This window comes from Triturus cristatus, chromosome 7, assembly GCF_964204655.1.
Source record: "Triturus cristatus chromosome 7, aTriCri1.1, whole genome shotgun sequence".
In the NCBI taxonomy this organism is placed as follows: domain Eukaryota; kingdom Metazoa; phylum Chordata; class Amphibia; order Caudata; family Salamandridae; genus Triturus; species Triturus cristatus.
The window spans coordinates 406,505,683-406,525,606 of NC_140590.1; the positions used below are offsets into that span (position 1 = coordinate 406,505,683).

At 42.6% G+C, this 19,924-nt stretch overlaps 1 protein-coding gene across 3 annotated transcripts in view; it reads left to right on the forward strand.

Annotated features, from left to right (window-relative positions):
* Positions 1–19,924, forward strand: part of ZBTB45 (zinc finger and BTB domain containing 45) — a 458,931-nt gene that overhangs the window by 94,436 nt on the left and 344,571 nt on the right. The window contains exon 2 of one of the 3 annotated variants that reach the window (XM_085616670.1): positions 11,781–11,871. The exons of 1 other annotated variant lie outside the window; for it this stretch is intronic. Coding sequence is in view for 1 of the 2 variants with exons in the window: in XM_085616667.1 (XP_085472793.1) it covers positions 12,025–12,042 (18 nt within the window). In the remaining variant the exon portion in view is untranslated. One more of the 3 variants, XM_085616667.1, reaches the window with a different exon arrangement.

The following is a 19,924-nucleotide window of genomic DNA, read 5'->3' on the forward strand; positions in this document are numbered from 1 at the left end:
GGACTGTCTCTAAGGGTCACCGAAGCACCTCTAGCAGGGCCGCCGCAGGCTAGGACTGCCACTCCATGTTTCCAGTAAGGATCGGCTCGAGTTGGTATCCCTGAGCCACCAGGGTGAGTTTGTGTCCCGTGCCCCACCACCCAGCCCTGGTGCTTTGACCCCAGCCTCCCTCATCCCCGAGGCGTCACTGCTGCAGCAAAGATTGCCCGCCACTCTGACTGTGTCTGCACCACTGATTTCCCTGCGGCTCCCTTCTCCCTCCAGGCCACCGATTGGCAGGCCTTAGTACGCCAGGTGGGAGTCAGCCTGTTTTTTCATTGCCAACGTCAACAGGAAGTGGCTGTTCGCAATCCCTCTGGCAGTCTGGGTACGTTCAGGTTGTTTCGTTGTGTTAGTGTTTAGGATGTTGAAGGATTTTTGGTGATGTAACTCAGAGCACTCTAGTGCATGCTGTTAGCCATCTTGCCAGACCACCCCCCACCTCCTCAGTACTTGATGTGTAGTTTAGTTGTTGGGGGAAGGGGGAGGGTGCAGGTTAAGTGTAACATTTGTTAGCTTTTGATTTTGCCTTTTCTTATTGTGGTTAATGTGATACGCAAAGCTTACCTTGAACATCACCAACCGGTGAGTTGTAGTTTATAGTATGCAAATTAAAGAAACTTAGTTAAACAATTAGGTGAAAATATGGTTTGCTTTGTATGTAAGACTTTAATATATGTATGAAATTCACATTTAATTTCACTGGCTTTACATAAATATATATCAGTATATGTTGAGATTCAAAAACTGCACTCAGCCACTGACACTGATGAGTAAAAATGCAGCAGGCAGAATGTAATTTCCAATGACCTATCCAGAGGTAGTGAGAGTCACCATGTTTTAATTCTTACCCATATATTTTGGCACTATGAACATTCGTTATTATGTGCCTCTCTAGAGTTTCAATTCCTTCTTGCACCAAATCAGTTTTTGATAATGAGTTCCTGTGAATGAGTTGGCCATTACAGTATATTTAATTAGCAATACATTTCTAAAGGTACTTTAAGCTACCCATAGGGGCATGGCGCTATGCTACAAGGCTACACATTTCGATGCGTTTAGTCATCTCAAGCTCAGATTAATAATGCATTCTTTGCTGAATATAAACCACCCTAACTCACAAAACTATCCTAAAGGCAGTACAAACTGGATATTCCTTTCAGCCTGACTAGTGTATAACCCTGGCCACTAATCAAAGTCCCATGATATAGAGATCCCTAGCCCTTTTCTAAAGATAACAAAAAACTGCACGTATTTTATGAAGAAACTATGATCCCGGTTGTTTCTTACAGACCAAGTAAATACAATATGTCTGCACTTTTCATACAGAAGGCTCTTCATTCTCTTGAAACTTGCCTTAATGCAGATTTCCATAGTGCAGTGTTAACAGACCAAAGACTGGTTAAGACAAAAGAGGGTTAGAATAGGTCTCTCAGGTAGCTAGGTTTGTTCAGATGGTTCTGACGGATAATGGAGGCTACTTCACAATGGATCCTCTGGTAGACATGAAACCAGTGCAAGAACACTTTGGAAGGTGTAATGTGCTCTTTCTAGGACAAATTAGCAAGCAATGTAGCTGCCACATGTTGAACCTTATGGAAACCAGATGGGAGGGGAAAAAATAAATTGAGGCCATAAACAAGTTATTCGCAGGAAGTAGATCACTAACATGGTTGTTTGCACTCCTGCAATGTTGTGAGACATTGTAAGTGCCCAGGGCCAATGATACAGCTACAGTCTGATCACAGCATTTTGTTCACTGACTGAAAATGCAGGTGTAGAATGCATTCTATGGTCCTTAAGTGCTAAGTACAATGTAGATTTTCCACAGAACTTACTTCGGTGGGCTAAAAATCTGGATTTTATTAAAGACACAGAAGCTACTATTATGCAATAAATCCTTTATTGCTACCACTCAGCAGCATGTTAAAAGCTTCTAGAATAGAGAATATAGAACTTTGAACAACATTCCAATTTAAAAAAAAAAACCAGCAACCAGTTCTCTCTTCTTTTAAGTCCTGCGAAATGAAGACAAACTTTGAACTATACTAAATATTAAAGTCTTTGATAAACCAAAAATGATGAAAACCAGCTTCTTGCTTCAAAATCCTTGTTGAAGAAAAGCCGAAAAATCCAGGATGCTCCATTCAGTTTAGGCTTGACCTGTTTAAACGAGAAACAGATAGCATCATGGTTGGGCATACAATGGGCGGGATAATATTAGCCTCCGTGTCTTTAATAAAATCCAGATTTTCAGCCCACCTAGGCTGTGGAAAATCTACATTTTATGTCAAGACCCGGTGGCCAATATTATGAAAATTGAAAGCATATTAGCCAAGCATCTTGATGCACTATCAATGGGTTTGAAATAAAAACGTCTAAACAGAGAATCAGAAGACCAATCAGCACAACAAAGAATGTCTTGCAGGCTTCCACCCATGACACATGCTTTAGAAGCAGCTGCACCTCGAACTGAGTGTGCTCCAAACATACTTATATCAATACCAGCTTTCTTCATCAATTCTTTTACCCACCTCGCCAGAGTTGGAGAAGACACAGCCTTATAGGGGTGTCTAAAAGAAATGATTAATTTCTCCACTCCAGGAGGTCTTAACAACACTGTTCTTCGTTCATACTCCTTTACACAACACACCACACAAAGCTTTTCCTTTTCATCCAAATAGGGGTAAAAAATAGCAGACAAATTTGTTTTAGTTCTTCGTTTAATATGGAAACAAATACCATCTGGAGTAAAACACCTACTAGTGATTTTTAAAGCATGAACATCATAGACTCTATGGAAAGAAAGGAGGCACAGCACCATAGTTAATTTGAAGGACACATTTTTTTAAATTCAACCCCACATTGTCGTTCCAAGATTCTAGAAAAACGAGAATATGTGAAACATCCTAGAGAGTTGAATATCTAGTATCTGGGGGTTTAGCCAACCTAATGCTCTTCAAAAACCTTCTCACCATAATATCTTGTCCAACTGTAATTCCGTTCACCAGAACTTGACCCGCCGAAATGGCTGATCTATATAAATTTACTGATCTGTAAGCTAAACCCTTAGAAAACAGATCCATTAAGAAATTCAACACCTGAACTATATCTGCTGATACCGGATCCAGGTGCCTTTCCACACACCAACCATTCCATTTATTCCATGCCGATTTGTAGGTCTTCCTAGTTCCAGGTGCCCAGGATTCCTCAATGACTTTTTCTATTAGGCCATGAATCTCTCAATGAGGATCCTGTAAGATCCCTTGAAACATTGGAAGAAGTACTGGGAAATCCACACTCATCATTAACAACATAGGGTACCAAGCTTGTGAACTCCAAAATGGGGTGATCACCACCACCATCTCCCTCCATTTGCAAATCATCCCTGTAACTCTGCTGATCATTGCAAAGGAAAGGAAAGCATAGGGCTGGAGACCCCTCCAATCCTGCAGAAAAGCATCTATCCCGGCCGCCTCTGGATCCGGGTGCCAACTGAAGAACTTCTCCAGTTGAGCGTTGACTCTGTTCGCAAATAGGTCTACCTGAAATGGATCCCATAGAAGGTTCAATTTCGAGAAAACCATCCTGTCACAGGTCCAGTCGCTGGAATCGTAAACATTCCGAGAGTATCAATCTGCCACAGAATTGGACATGACTGGAATCTGTTCTGCTTGTGCATAAATGTTTCTCTCCATGCAATACTCTCAAAACACTTTCGCTAAGACTGCTAGACCCTTTGAGCGAGGCCCTCCCAATCTGTTAACATACCTCAAGGCAGAAAGGTTGTCCATCCCCAAAACTACAGAGCATCTTGCAGTCTGATGCCCAAAGCATTTTATTGCAAAGGAGCCTGCTAACAACTCTAAACAATTTATATGAAGCTTCTTTTCCTGCTCTGTCCATCTTTCGCCAGTTCTCTGCCATCCGCAGCTTGCACCCCAGCCTTCCAAACTTGCATCCGCTTCTACAATCAGATCTGCATTCATTCCAAAAATAGCACACACATTCCAGGCTTCCATATTCCTCAACCACCAAGTCAATTCCTGTTTTGCTTCTAGTGAAAGCCATACATTCTCCGAATATTTTAATCCATTCCTCAAATGAAAAGCCTTTAGACTCTGCAAGGCCATGTAGTACAAATGACCCGGAAAAATAGCCTGAATTGTGGATGACAGGAGACCAACAATGCGTTACTAACATTCTTAAATAAACACAGTTCAACCTGAAGATATTCTTTATTTCCTTTCGAATTCTTTTTAATTTCTCCTTGGGCAACTTCAACACTCCTTCTTCCGTCTCTACTACAAATCCTAAGAATTGGGTTTGCTGACTTGGTAAAAAATGAGATTTTGTCCTGTTCACCACAAAACCCAGGGACTCGAGTAAGTCTATAGCTAGTTTGGTATGCGATAGCAGAGTCCTCCTGTCTTGATCCATAATCAGTATGTTGTCCAAATATATTATCAGGCATACACCTCTCTCTCTCAGATACGCTACTACCGACCTTAGAACCTTCGTAAAGCACCATGGTGCTGACGATGGCTCGAAAGGCAAGCAAACTAACTTCCACATCTGATGTTTCCACACAAACTTTAGAAACCTTTGATGATCCATGCAAATTGGAATTGATAGGTAGGCATCCTTTAAATCCAATCGGGTCATCCAATTGCCATTCTGCAACACATCCTTTGACAAATGTATCCCCTCCATTTTGAAATGGTGGTACACCACTCAATCGTTCAGCTCTCGCAGGTTTATCACTGGAGACATACCTTTGTTCTTTTTTTCTACCAGGAAGTTGTTGCTCACAAACCCACTGAAATGGTCTCTCTCCTTTACTATCACCCATTTGTTTAATAATTCTTGCACCTCTACATCTATCAAAATCATTTGATCCTTTGGGAAAACTAGATGTCTTGGTAATACTTTTTGAAACTGGATAAGCAATAAACTCTATCCGAACCCCCTGTACAGTTTCTAATACCCAAGGGTCCCTTGTGATCTGAAACCTTGCATGATCAAATTGGGCAAGTCTGCCACCTAATTTTAAGGGGATAACAGAAAGGTCTAGACTTACCAGACAATCCTCTGAACCGCCTGTCTCCGCAACTATTTCTTCTCCTTGCTGTTTGTCTCTGCGGGTAAAATCCGCCACTGCGGAACGATTGCTGACCCTGGTAACCTCTGAAGCCACATGTAAAGGAACCTCTAGTGATGCCTTGGCCACGGCCAGGGAACCGGTTCCTTGTTCTCCCGGCCGACCCAAATACACGATTGTTGAAAACCTTTTTTATTTCTCTTTGAGATTAATGAAGTGAGCTAAAAGCCCCCACATATCTCGAAAGGTCCTTTATAAAAGCTTCTCCAAAAAGGAGACCATTAGCCGAAGGCCCTTCTTCCTTAGAAGGCAGATCTACCAGTTTCAGGTCTATTTTCAGTAAAATTCCTTTACGTCTTTCAAATGAGAGTGCAGTATTAGCGTTACCTACCAAGCAAAACACTCTCTGGATCCACTGTCGCATTTCCTCCACATCAGCATTGTTTTTGCCAACATAGGTTTCCTCAGTCATTTAAAAAAACTTAGTCAAAGGACCAAGCGTCTCTACTTTGCAACACCAACTATATCCAACAACCTATACTGACAGGACTTTAGGCCTTTATCAATCCCCTCTCTTGGGTCGCGTCCCCCTTATGGCAATAAAAGCAATGATCTTTGAATCAAGCTCTGGAGTCACCAGCACTTCAGTCTCAATAGTAGGCATTGGGCACTCGGACCTCAGTCTTACATGCACTTCTTTAGGAATCTCACTTCTGATCCAGTGCTGAATATAATCAGCCACGTGACCTGAAGGGGTCCATTCTGGTGACAGGGGATGCTTAATCATTGGAGGGTCGAACATATTTCGACCCAGGGGATCTAACAAAAAAACACTCTCCTTATTCAAATTGTGTTCCTTGTACGTCGTCTTATTGTATGACGTGTCATCCTCAGAATCAAAATCCGAAGAACAGCTAAGTTCAACCTCAGCACTTCCGGAGGATTCATCACAAATCACAGCCTTGTGTCTTCGACCCAACTTTAAGCCATCTGTATGCGGGACTTTCGTTTGCCCATCTTTGATGCCCATGGCATCTTCCTCTTGTCTGTCAATACAGAATACGTGTTCTACCATAGTAGACTTCTTTTTCTTAGAAAGTGGGATACTAGTAACCACATGCTTTCTCTTCCGAGAAGCTTTCTTCGCTGACCCATGTGCAAGTTCCGTTTCTGGTGCAGACCAGAAACATTCCTCTTCCAACCTAGAAGATTTAGCCAATAGTTCTAATTTCTTTTCCATTCTTAGAGACAGCTCTGTGGTTATTTTCTCAATTGCCTTGTTTATCCTATACTCTATGGAACCTTCACCTTGCTCCATTATACACTGTCTTAATAAACCCTAAACTCCAAAGTTTTTCAATTACCTTAAAACTACCAAAGATACTAACAACCGCCAAAGGTACAGACAAAAAATGGTATTTGAATGTAACCTAAAAGGATAAATAAATATATCCACTCAAATTAAACAAGCTCAAGCCTTATATTAAGAAATCCTATAGAGAGTATCCAGAAAATAAATAAAATTCTATTTTAAAATTGCTCAAAATCACTAAAAGCGCTGTACCATGAACCGATCGGTAACTGATCACACTCCGACAGAAATATCCTGTCAGAGCACGAACTTTCCAATCAGCCGCTATGGTAACAGCATGCTGCCAAAATAGCGTCTCATGCGTGTGTTCGCTAAGAAGTGACATCATACGCACAATAACCAGAAAGCTGAAAGACTTCAGAGAGAGCGCGCTCAACATGGAGCTTGGCAGTCTCCATCACAACGCAGGAGGGAACATTCTTATCACGAAGTTTGGCGCCATGACCTTAACACCCAAAAGGTGAGGACCAACACCCTCCTGCGGAGAGGTTTCCATGAGAACCGTTCCGCGAGACCTCACCGAGTAATACCGTTAAAAATCAACCAAATAGATGGTTAATCCGGGCTTACGAAACAAAAAAGGCCCCACACCTAAAACAGCGCATCTTAGCAACATAAGTAAAACACAGTATAGCGAAGTTTACCTACTTAAATATACTTTTTTGAAAATACTTAATATTTCTCAAAATACGATAGAGCTGCATACCAAACAACTAAAGCTACACACACATAGCCCAACTCGAAATCTCTCTCTTACAGATCGCTTTTGAACTCATACACACAGAAAATGTTTACATCTAAAATAAAGTCAATAGAGTGTAGTTATCTTCATTGAGCAGCAGCAATAAAAGAAGGGAGATAACTGGTTGCTGGGGGGTTTTATTGAATTAGAATAGTGTTTAAAGTTTTATATTCTCTATTCTAGAAGCTTTTAACATGCTGCTGAGTGGTAGCAATAAAGGATTTATTGCATAATATTGGCCTACGGGTCTTGACATAAAATCGCTATTATCTGTTTTCTAGAATGTTATACTGCAGTTGTCATCTGATTGCAAAAGCTTTAATATCACTGGAATCTTTTGTTGGCCAAAATCTACACTACTGCCATCATAATGGCGGCATTAATGTGTTTGCCAAACTGTCTGTTTTAGCAATCATGTATGTGCATCAGTGTTACATACTGCAGCTGTTACCAGCTTAGCAAAATGTATTTTTCAATCACTACGTGACTGCCAAATGTAGATGCCAGTTATGTGCTTAACAAAATGTATACTACAGTAGTCATCTGCCGTGGCTGTGTAAAGCCAGCCAAACCATACAAGGCAGCCTTCATCTACTGGACTAAATGTATATTTAAGCGGTTATCAAATGGACAGTTCTGGTCCTGCAGCCATCATCTACCGAGAACAATCCACACTGCAAACATCACGTAGGTGCTGTGATGTGCTTGCAAAACCTTTATACTACAGCTACACCTTCTACCTGCTGGACAAAATGTATACTGAAGCCATTATGAGCTTGTAAGAATTTATACTGTGGATCAGCTGCCTGCCAAGCTTGCATACTATAAAAATCATCTGCTTTGCAAAATGTATTGTTTGATCAGATTGTGGGTGTCACTTGCTGGGTTAAAGTTATACAGCAAACTTCCATGTGCTTGGCAAAATGTTATATTATGGAAGCCTACTGGTCAGATGTATCCTTCAAATACTTGCAGCTGAATAAAAATCTGCAACTGTCCAAAGTGTATATTGCATCCATCACTGGCTTGGAAATATGTATACTGGCTGTAAAATAATTATTTTGCCTTCATTACTAACTGGACTATTTTTTTACTGCTGTAACTGCCAATGTCTGAGTAATGTTTATAGTACTAAAGTCCCTGGATGGGCACAATTTACATTGCTGCATCACTGGCTGGGTGGAATCTCACATTGTTGTATGGGAAATATACTGAAGCCGTCATCTGCTGGACAAATTTACGTGTCCTCACTAAGGGCGCATATATGCTGCAGCCCCTTGTTCATGCCGCCTTGCTCTAGAGTCATGTGCACCATGGTACTCAGAAAAGGGGTGCTTACACATGTAAGAGTTCACGTACTTTACCAAGTGGACAGAATCCCGTAGTAAACCCTGTCCACAAGAATGCTGCAGCACACTGGCCCCATGTTTGCTGTGATACACTGGGCACATGTATGCTCGAGCCCTTTAGACATAGATGCTTTGGCACACTAGATGCAGCGCTGGGCACACGTACGCTGAGGTAGGCACGCAGTGCTCTCTGGCAGCGTTGGGCACACGTACGCTGAGGTAGGCACGCATTGTCATTCTGGCGCAGCCTGGGCATCATATGCACTGGTATGGTGCAGACGTCGGGCACTGTTGCAATCTGAGTGGGTACTTGCAGTCTGCTGGACGCACGGTACGTTTACAGTACACTCTGGCCCCATTTGCATGTGTATGCTGCCAAGCACAGTCTGTGTACATTTACGCTCTGGTGCTCTGCAGTTTTGCGGCTGTGTCAACCTGATGCGCCCCACCCCAAATATATTTAGAACTGTAGGTACACGTTACGGGCAGCCTTCTGAGCGCTTAATTTGTCCAATGTATGACCGCAGGCTTCTTGGCAGTCCTCCTTCTCAGCTTTCAGGACAAGCTGAGTTACCATAATTCTAAGAGGCATTTATTGGGTCTGGGAAAAGGCCTACGCAAAATGTATTTTGTGATTTACATCAGTATAGCGAAATACATACCCTGTAGTCATTTGCTTCGCAAGGCTAACAGTGCCGCTGACACCTGCTAGAGGAAGCGAAACTGCTGTCATGATGTTCTAGGCAAAATTGATATGCAGGTGTCATCTTTTCGGCAGAATTAATGGAGGTACGTCTATCGGAGCATACGTTTTTTTTACACAAGGATCGCCATCTTCTTGGCAACATTTGTAGATTTGCGGAGCAAAATGTATACTGTGGCTTAGAGTTGCTTGTCAGAATGAATGCCTTCTCACTAAGCACGATTCTACGCTGCAGCTCCCTGGGCATGCTTTCTGACGCAGTACTGTGAGCACATTTATGCTTCAGCACACTGGGCACATTCATGCTGTGACACTCTGGGGAACATCTGTGCGCTAGTACTCAGAGTACATTTATGCTGTGGTATTTTGGGAAATCCAGTCTGCTGCATGCTGGGTATATGTACCCGTGGCACTCCAATCACATTTAACGCGATCAACACATTCGTGCTGTGGCTGGCATTTTAGTCAAATTCATGTTGTGACACACTGGGCATATGTTGCCTGACCCCCAGCGACCATGACTACACACATATAGACACCTCCAACCAGTAAAATCAGTGGAATCCCTATTCAGGTTTTAATTGAGACGAGTGGGCTCGCAGACTAAAATTCATTTTGGAGCACCACCTCACCTCATTTTATTTCTCCTCACATCCCCACCACTAGGCCCCTCATTCGCACCTCACCTATACGTCTTGGGAAAAAGATCTCCGACAAAGAGCCCCTCATAGGGTGCCCATCAGGCATTGCCTGGCTGACCAGAAGCAAGCCCTATGATGAAGCTGGACACCCAAATGGGTATGTGAGGGCCCCACTTCCCAAATTGGGAGACACCCACACTCCACTACTGAGTAAGGGTGTCGTACAAACTAGCCTCCTTCTCTTCTTTCCCTACCTACAGGAACGGCATACTCCCTCGGTGCTACATTAGATTTGCTTGTCAGAATGAATGCCTTCTCACTAAGCAAGTTTTTACGCCGCAGCTCCCTGGGCATGCTTTCTGACACAGCTCCGTGAGCACATTTATGCTTCAGCACACTGGGCACATTCATGCTGTGACACTTTGGGGAACATCTGTGCGCTAGTACTCATAGTACATATATGCTGTGGTTTTGGGCACATCCAGTCTGCTGCATGCTGGGCACATGTACCCGTGGCACTCCAATCACATTTAACACAATCAACTCATTCGTGCTATGGCTGGCATTTCAGTCAAATATATGTTGTGACACACTGGGCATATGTTGCCTGGCACTCTCTGGGCACATGTACGCTGCAGCATTCTAGGTACACGCACGCACAGCACTCCGTGCATGTTTCTTTAGACACCCTGGGCACATTTATACTCGGGCCTTCTAGGACAATTAGTTCCTGATTCACCAACATAAACTTTTTGTGTAAAGTTACTGTTCTTCTGTATTTACAAACTATGATTTAATAGTAACTTTACGAGTGTGGTGGATACACTGCAGTTGGGCCGGAGAACTCCGCACATAAACAGATAGGACAGGGTTAGAATACAAGGCTAGGCATATCTTTTTATGTGCGGGGTTCTCTGCCCCAACTGCGGAGTCTCAGCAGTCGTAAAATTACTATGAAATTGTAGTTTACAAATACTGAAAGGGAATAATTTTTACACAAGTGTAAGTTTGGAGTAAACTTTCACAAACATGTAAGTTTACCTTTGTGAATCAGGCACTTGTACTGTAGTGATGCTCTAGAGCATCCTAGCTAGTTGTACCTGCATCACTCTGGGACCTATAGGCTGTGGCACTCTGGGAACCTCTATCCATAGCTTTTCACATAAAAGAATTCTATTGTGGTATTGTGGTCACTGGAGTAGTAGCCAGGGAAAATTGTTCTGCTTCAGTCATGGAAGAGGTGTGGCGCCGCAGCCAGGGCGACTGACTCTGTAATCTGGGGATCACGGTTCGATCCCTGTCGCCGGCGGCGGATTAGCCCAGCACCATGTGACTCTGGACAATAGCTTGCTTAATATTCCCGACGGCCCCCAGCGCCAAGAGACCCTTACGGGTGATTGTTCGCGCTTTACAATTGTGGATTATTATTATTATTATGGAAGGCAAGTGATGCTACAATTATGGAATCCAATTTTAACTGCATATGGATATGATGAAGGTATGCAAATGTATACTACTCACCTATGAAATCATCTAAGATGGTAATGTAGGCGATCAATAAGTGGACTTGCCTGATGGCTTGACATTATTTACAGTAGATGGACGGGAGGAGCGTCTGCTTGTTTTTACAAAAGGGATCTGGCTTATTTCAACATGGCTGGATGAAAGAGAACAAAAATGTACACAAAACTAGATGGAATGTCATAATCAGTGTATGTAATTGAGATGCAGGTTTCTGACCTATGGTGAACTTTATGCTACTTTATGCAGTTGTTTGCCTTGTCCACGAGTGTCACACTTTAGTAATTGGTTTCCTTTATTTTGTAAATGAAGGTTCTACCCTTGAGGACTGCTCCTTCTTCTGTGCTATAGCGAGAGCAAGCGGCAGCAATGGCAGACACCACACTACGTGTGGGCCACATCGGTGAGCAAAGTCCAAAAAAGGACCGACGTGAGCGTAGTGCAGCTGTCACTTAAAGGAAAGTCAGAAGACGTCCTTCAAAAAGAAAAGGGAATTTCACAAAACAAAAAGAAGTCCTGCAGCAGACATGGCTTTAAGATTTTAAATGAGCACCACATGAAGCTGGCAGAAACGGTAACAATAGTGCTTTCCATTGTGCAGTTGGTGGAAGAAGTGTTCTAATGTTGCTGATATCACAATTTTCTAATGTGCAGAAAAAAAAGACAAAAAGATACTTTTAGGGCCATAACTAAAGTCATTTGTTAATCAGAAAGCTACAACTAAGGTTGGAGAGGGTGGGTTATTAAAGGTATTTCCTTACTTCCTGATTCTACTCCAGAATGTATAAGAACATTGTAGTTCTGACAAAATGTTTATGAACACAGCAACACAGATTCATGAGGTATTAGCAAACAGGGAATCTAAATGGAAATCATTTATATAATCAGTAGGTACCCTAACAACCTTACATGTCCTGACCCCACTTTGACCAAAATTGTTCATGCTTGCAGTAGGTACAGTGTTAAGTATTCCGTTTAATAATACTTCAACGGCTGCAAAATAAGGAGGTGGTTTATTCTGCTGCATTCCATGAACTGAACAACCCTGATTGGTTAATAGAAAATTGCATCACTCTCAGGCATCTGTTGCAATTGTAGGGGCGTGTTCATGACCATGGAAATGGCGCATGCAGTTCAAAATCCCAAATTCACGGTTCCATGTTGATTTCAGCTGGATGGATGAACATTGTAATAAGAATGGGTATGTGTTAGTGTACATCTAAGTAGACCTTTTTAGTGCACTTGGAGTGAGCAGCACCATAGTTAGTGCTGGGCTAAGCATGGGAATTGGAAGGATATAGTTGGTCAGAAATGCACTGGTCATGAACAGACAGCACCAACTTTAATATGTCCAGTTAATCTAGAGCTTTGCAGACGCTCATTATAATTTAGTGTACTAGAAAGCAATAGTAAAATGGTGACCCTACTGCGTTTGAGCAAGGTGTCGCTCAAACACGAGTTTTTTCTGGCTTTGACTTTAAGAAATTAAATGTCATGAGGAATCAAGAGAACGTTTTTAATTGTGTTACTCACCTTAAAGGGAATTTTGTGGATTGAAATACGTTTGAAGAGGAGCAAATGGACCCTGACCACTCTCAAATCAACTGGGGGTCAAAGATGACTCAGTTAAAGGACCATCCTACTGGCATGAACTTATATGTTAACATGCCAGCCAAGTGTTTTGTGATTACAATTCTTAATAATTATTTTCCTTCTTGCCCTGCATACTCGTTTTGAAAGACCCTTTAAGTCTTCTTCCTTCACTTCGGTAGTGGCAGGAAGAACTGAATAGTTTGACAGGAAGATAAAGCCTGGAAAGCGTTTAAGAAAATCCTATGCAAACTGTAGTTTCATAGTGTGGCCCGAAAGGCCTGATGGAAATAAGTGTTACAGTGAACACTGAGGTTTCCAAAAAAGTCAGTGCAACTCTGGACTTATATCAATTGTTCATTGTTTTTTTCATCTTGAAATCTTGCCAGGTTATGTTGATAGGATGTGAAAGTTTGGGGAATAAATGATGCATAGAGCATTACCATGTGGTGAAATCTAGTCCACCCAGCAGAGTGACTAATTTCAGACTAGGTACGGAGCTTCAGTCCAGTGACTGTCCCACTTGGTTGCCTGTTGACGATAAAGGCACCCTGATACTATTTTAGAAACACTGCCGTACTGATGGCTAAGAAAAAACATCAGTGATAGAGGATTTACTAGTTCGAAGAGATTGACGACCATGTTCCTTGAATCCTGACACCTTCTTTGCTTCACAGAGGATATAAATGGATGGGCCATACACTATTACATTCCATCCTATTTTAGCAGCTTTCTGCTAGCTCACAGCAAGCCACGTGTCCAAAAAGGCAAGCTGGTTGGTGTGTCGAAAGATAGAGACTGTCACAATTTTAAATACAGAGAGCACAACTGACACAAATACTGACCATCTTTAATGGGATGGTTGCTCTCATAATGTGCACTTTCACTGAGTTAAAAATACACTATTGAACAAGTGTGTATACAAGGTGAACCTAATGTAATTAATAATATCTGAAAGGCTAACTATGTAATATTCATGTTCTCTACATCCTATACTAGGTATAGTATGCGATAGTTAATCAATGCTCCTGCCTGTAATTACTGGTGGAACAATGGTGCAAAGGGCTTAGTGCAGGCAAGGAAAATGGGCGTTCTGACCAAGAGGTAGTAATTTGTTTTTAACACATTCCTTTATTGATTTTAATTATTCATTCACATTCATCCAACAATAACTTAATTTGTTACATATATCAATCATGACTGTGTTAAAGAGCTCTCGCTCGTCCTAACAATGTACCTTTGTATTATAGACTCCTCTAGTAGTGGTGTTCCCTGTCCATAGGATGATGTGTACATTTTAATATGGTGGTTGTAAAGATCCTAAACGATTCATATTCCTTCCTTTATTCGTGGCTATTCCATTGAGTATGCCCATAGAGGATACTCTTTCTCGGTTGTTAGCCTCATGAGACCTTCTAATCTCGCACCTTCTTCTTTGATGTAGGTGCTGATTTTCTTACACCCTCCCCATTCCATTCTCTGAACCCAGTGAGTAATATTGCCTATGCTTCCAGGTCCTCCCCAACCTTGTTGTCCCTGCGTGAAGTGCTTCTGTGAATTTCATCAGCAAGTCCACACTTTCAAGGGTCCAGGATTGGCGTGACAGCACATGGCAGGGTAGACTCAGATGGCAAAGACCAGGTGCACAAGTAAGGTTGTTGGAGCCTTCTGTCTCTGAGGTTCAAGTTAGGAAGCCAGCCAACTAGCCCTTGGAGTCACTCTGGAGTTCTGGGTTCAAGAGATGCAGGTCCTGTCCTTGTCTCCCAGGTAGAAGGGCAGCAGGTCAGCACAGCACAACAAGGCAGCAGCACAGCAAGGCAGAAGTCCAGCAGAACAGCAATCTGGCAAAGTGATAGTCCTTCAGCAGCTCAGCATTCCTTCTTCCTTCCTGGCAGAAGTGTACTGATGTAGTGGTATCTGATGTCCAGTATGTAAACCCAGTTGTGCATTTGAAGTGGAAGAGAAACTTCTAGAGTTTTCCCTTTGAAGTCCCCAGGCCTCCAGCCTTCCCTTTCCTGACTCCAGGCTAATTACAGGGGGTATGTAGCCCTTTTTGGGGAGGCAGGATGTGGTAAATAAAATTCATTACCGGGACTTAATTTGATACGGAAACATAATAAAATAGCTCAGTAAAATGAGAGGCAGAATCCGTGGTATTAGAGGTTCGGAATGGGCTTTATTCCAATGAACGATTATAATCGGTTGCTCCAAGTTCCATCACCACGGAGGTTCAGGAAGTGAAGTACATACTTTATTGACAGGAAATGACTTTTATAGAACATACATTACAATGAAGCGAATACAGTAGGCGTAACAATTGATAAGGAAAATGACGATTCATATGCGTAACCGAAAATGGGTGTAATAAGGAGTAAAAAGGAACATAATTGGTTATGATGTCATATATAGGTGGATCTATAAGATAATACTTGGCATAGATGCGCGCGCAGCAGCATGACGTGTGATTGACGTGCAACTAGGGGGTGAAGGGGACTTGACATTTAGCTCTACATGTGGAGACGAAAAGTCTGGGGGGTCAAGTCAACCTAATCCCAAATCATATCTAACATCCTATGTTTAAAGAACTATGTTATCCACAAAAGAAGGACTCTCGGACAGAATCTATTCTATACTGACTGTGCGTGCGTGTACAAGCGTCTAAGTGTCTACACTAAATGCGAGGGGGTAGGAATATTCCATGGTAACAGGACTATGAATTACTTGCATAAAGACAGAGAAGCCGGGCCCTTTGCTCGGTAGCTGGAAGAATGTTTACTTAAACTACTAGGCAGGAATGCATTGGCTGAGGGGGAAGCAGATAACTCGGAGGTGAAATACAGTTCTTGGCAGAGAATAGGCTGATGTCAGGCTTCGTGAGCCGCGCAGAGAATGAGACAAAGTTCATGGTCACAGATGCAGGCTCAGACTGGAGTTTTCAGAGGCAGAAGGCAAGAAGAGTTCGATGACAGAATCAGGGCCTACTTGCCTGGACTGTAAAATGGCATAGGTGAACCATATAAAGCCGGTGGCTTTTCATACTTAGGAATGGAATATCCGGCCTATTCATGGCGGATCTGACAGAGGACATGTTGACGGTGGACGCACATGTGTTTGCGTCTTCATAACTGGAACTGGAGGAAACATACATGTACTTGTAACATGCACATAGAACCGTTGGGGTCCAAGATAGGGGACATATCTGACCAGAAAAATCCATATTTCCACATTCCCTCCTTGTCCCCTACTTGCCCGTCAAGAGATATCAATCTTCATTAATCCATTGATCTGTTCATATAGCATCATTTGTTCTTCTTTCTTCTTCCGGGATCTTGAATGAAAATCTTGATGTGGAATACACGATGTGGCACACAGACCACAAATCGCTGGTCCACATTGTAGACATAGACAGCAACTGAATAGTATGAGAAGGCCAACACCTAGGAAGGATAGAACTCTCCATCCCCAGGCTGATATCACACTCCAAAACCAACCGGACCAAGTCCAAGTGCCTGGGTTCTGGTGTATCTGGCTTACAATCTTATGAAGGCGAGTTATAGCTTTATATACAGATGGCGAATTTTCTGGTATGAATACGCAGCAGCTTGATCCGATGACCCTACAAGCTCCGCCCCTATCAGCCAGGATGACGTCAAGGACAAGACGATTTTGAAGCACAACAATCCGCATAGCAGACTGCTCTTCTGTTAAATTGCCTAAGGCGGAAATAGTTTCATTCACTACCGCTTCAAGGGTTCTAGTTAATCTACGTATCAGCTTACTATTAGTAACAGTACCTATATAGGGAAAGATGCCTTTATTGAAATCTGTGTATTTTTCCCATGCTGTTTCAGTGTAATCGACAATTGGGAGATCTCTCCACTCTCTGTTGTGTACTAAATGAATATTTCTATAATAATCAGGAGGAGCTAGGAAAACAGGTGGCAAAAGGAATGCAATGTAGCAGGTACCATCCCAATCTAGGGGTAGACGCATATATGCAGTCTGACCACATATAAAGTAGGAGTGGCGATAAGCTCTAAATGAAGATTTGCCTTGATCACTGAATTCTACTGTAGTAGTGCATTTACTATGGCCCATATGTATGGAACCAACTTTTCTTACACACAATTCACCTTTCGCTGGGAATACTGACATTGTTGGTAAAACTAGTTCAACTTCGGATTCGACATTTAGGATCATGAGATTAGGTGTAAAGTTACCTAATCCATATACTTCATTTTCTAGATCAGTTCCTGTTCCTTTGGGGCGACCCTCCTTGTCAGGGTAACAGACTTTGAATAAAACTAGGTTCAGATTTCCCCATACCCACTGGTCTTGGTAAACGGCTGTATCTGAGTCTATGGAATTGATTAAACTAAACCATGCTCCACAGGAGCCATTATGTGTAAACGGATGTGGAAAGAAAGGCAGGACTCCTTCATAATTCTGATAGGGAGGGAGCCGGCCACACACCCAACAATTAGTTGCATTACTAGTCTGATGGGAATGATGTAACATACTAATGAAAGTGTTATTGCGCAGCGCAAGTCTATAAGACAATTCATGCGGGGGTAAGTCACTAAAAGAATGTTCAGCAGTAACATTGTAAACGTTTCTGGCAATAGGGTAATATATGTGCAACAATATACTTGCAGTAATTATTAAAAGACTTAAGAAAAACAAGATTAATAATGTCACTATGCAATGGCTACGCAGTGATTTACAATACGCCTGTCGTTTCATCATTTTTCGCGACTGTCCATGATCCAGGTCTAGGCGATACATGTCGGAGACAGATTCAACCGCTTCACCTAGGAGAGGACTTAAACAATCAAATCGTCCGACGGCCTAGGCCTTAATTTTAGTCTATAAAGTTTTTTACTGTCGGCCTCAGCCAGAGGTAGTTTTGAGTCAATTGGTGAGGACACACGAGGTGGGCTGTTTACATCTGAAGGAAGTCCATGAAATTTCTTGATATGACTTGAATGCACCCATCCTTTCCTGCCCTCGATCTTCACGGCTGTCCTTGTGGTCAGCAGGACCAGCTGGGGTGTCTTCCACCTGGGCTCCAGCTGAGTCTTTCGGTCGAAATTCCTCACAAGGACGAGGTCCCCCGGAACTACGTCATGGGGTTTCACCTCAGTGTTGTCGGGAAAGGCTGCAGCTACCTGTGAACGACAAGATTGTAGTGCAGACATCAAGGAAGCCAAGTAATCTGTCAGCATATTACAGTCAATATCAGTTATTTTGCGTGGTATAGGCGTCCCCCACATATTTGGTGGTCTGCCGAAGATCACCTCATACGAGGATAGCCCTGTTCGAGAGTGTGCTACCATTCTCATGTAGAAGAGTGCAACTGGTAACGCTACTACCCAGTCGACACCTTTCTCTCTCCATATTTTGGACAGTCTGATTTTCAGTATCTGGTTATGTCTTTCTACGAGACCTGCTGCTTCGGGGTGTCGGACACAGTGAAATTTCCACTGATAACCTAACAGAAGTGAAACATGTTTCATTAATTCGGATGAGAACGGCTGGCCGTTATCTGAGTGAACAACACGTGGTAAACCGTATCGTGGGAAGAATTCTCGAACTAACTGTTTGGCAGTAGTCGGGGCAGTGTAATCTGAAACCGGGTATGCCTCCGTCCAGCGGGACAGAGCGCAGACAACTACGAGAACATATTTGAATCCTCGACATCGTTCCATCTGGATATAATCCATCTGGAGTACTTCAAAAGGGTGATTAGGAGGATGAAATCCACCTTGTTCTACGGGAACACTTTTTCCTGGGTTGAACTGGCAACAGATCATACAGGTACGGACCTTTTGTTTGGCTGCTGCTCGTAAATGTTTATTGAACCAAATGTGTTGAATGCTGTCTAGCATAGCTTTTTCTCCTAGATGTGCTGGACTATGTATAGTGTTAATTATAACTTGGACCATTGAATCAGGAAGGAACCACACAGACGTTTCCTTCATCATCCATCCTTGGTCCGTTTGGATCCCTCCTAATTCAGTCCACTTCTTTATTTCGTCTGGTGTAGCATGTGTCTGTATGTCAATTACGTCAAGGGTAGGATCTTTAACTGTCATACAATGTGTCGGCATCGGGACTATTGTCTTTGTCATGTCGGATGTTTGAGCTTGAGCAGTCTGTTTAGCTGTTCTGTCGGCTAGATCATTGCCTTGAGAAATGATATCAGTAACCTTCGTATGAGCCTTACATTTCATAATTGATATTGCAGTAGGTAGATGTATTGCATCTAATAAGGCATGAATGAGGGGTCCGTGCTGAATGTGGGCACCGTGGGAAGTTAAATAACCTCTCTCTCGCCATAGCACGCCGAAGTCATGTACAACTCCGAATGCATAACGTGAATCAGTGTATATGTTGACTTTTTTATTTGTGGCTTGAATACAGGCTTGTGTCAGAGCAATAAGCTCTGCGGCTTGAGCTGACAAAGTATTTATACGATTAGTTTCAATGACTTCAGTATCTGTTGTGACTGCGTAAGCAGCCACCAACTCTCCTGTATTTGTTCTCATACATGAACCATCTACATACAATGTCAGGTCTGGGTCTGACAATGGGACATCGGTTAAGTCTTGTCTAGGTTTCGTCGTTATTGTAATAACTTCAATACAGTCATGGGCTAGTGGGTCTGTTCCGGTTACTGGCAAAAGTGTGGCAGGATTCAATGTGTTACAGCGTCTGATTTCTATGTGTGGCTGAAACAATGTAAGTTCGTACCCTGTAAGTCGCGCTATAGTCAAGTGTTGTGTTTGCGTTCTATTTACAAGAACCTCTACTGCATGTGGTACTTGAACTGTCAATGGATGTCCTAACACTATGGCATCGCTCTG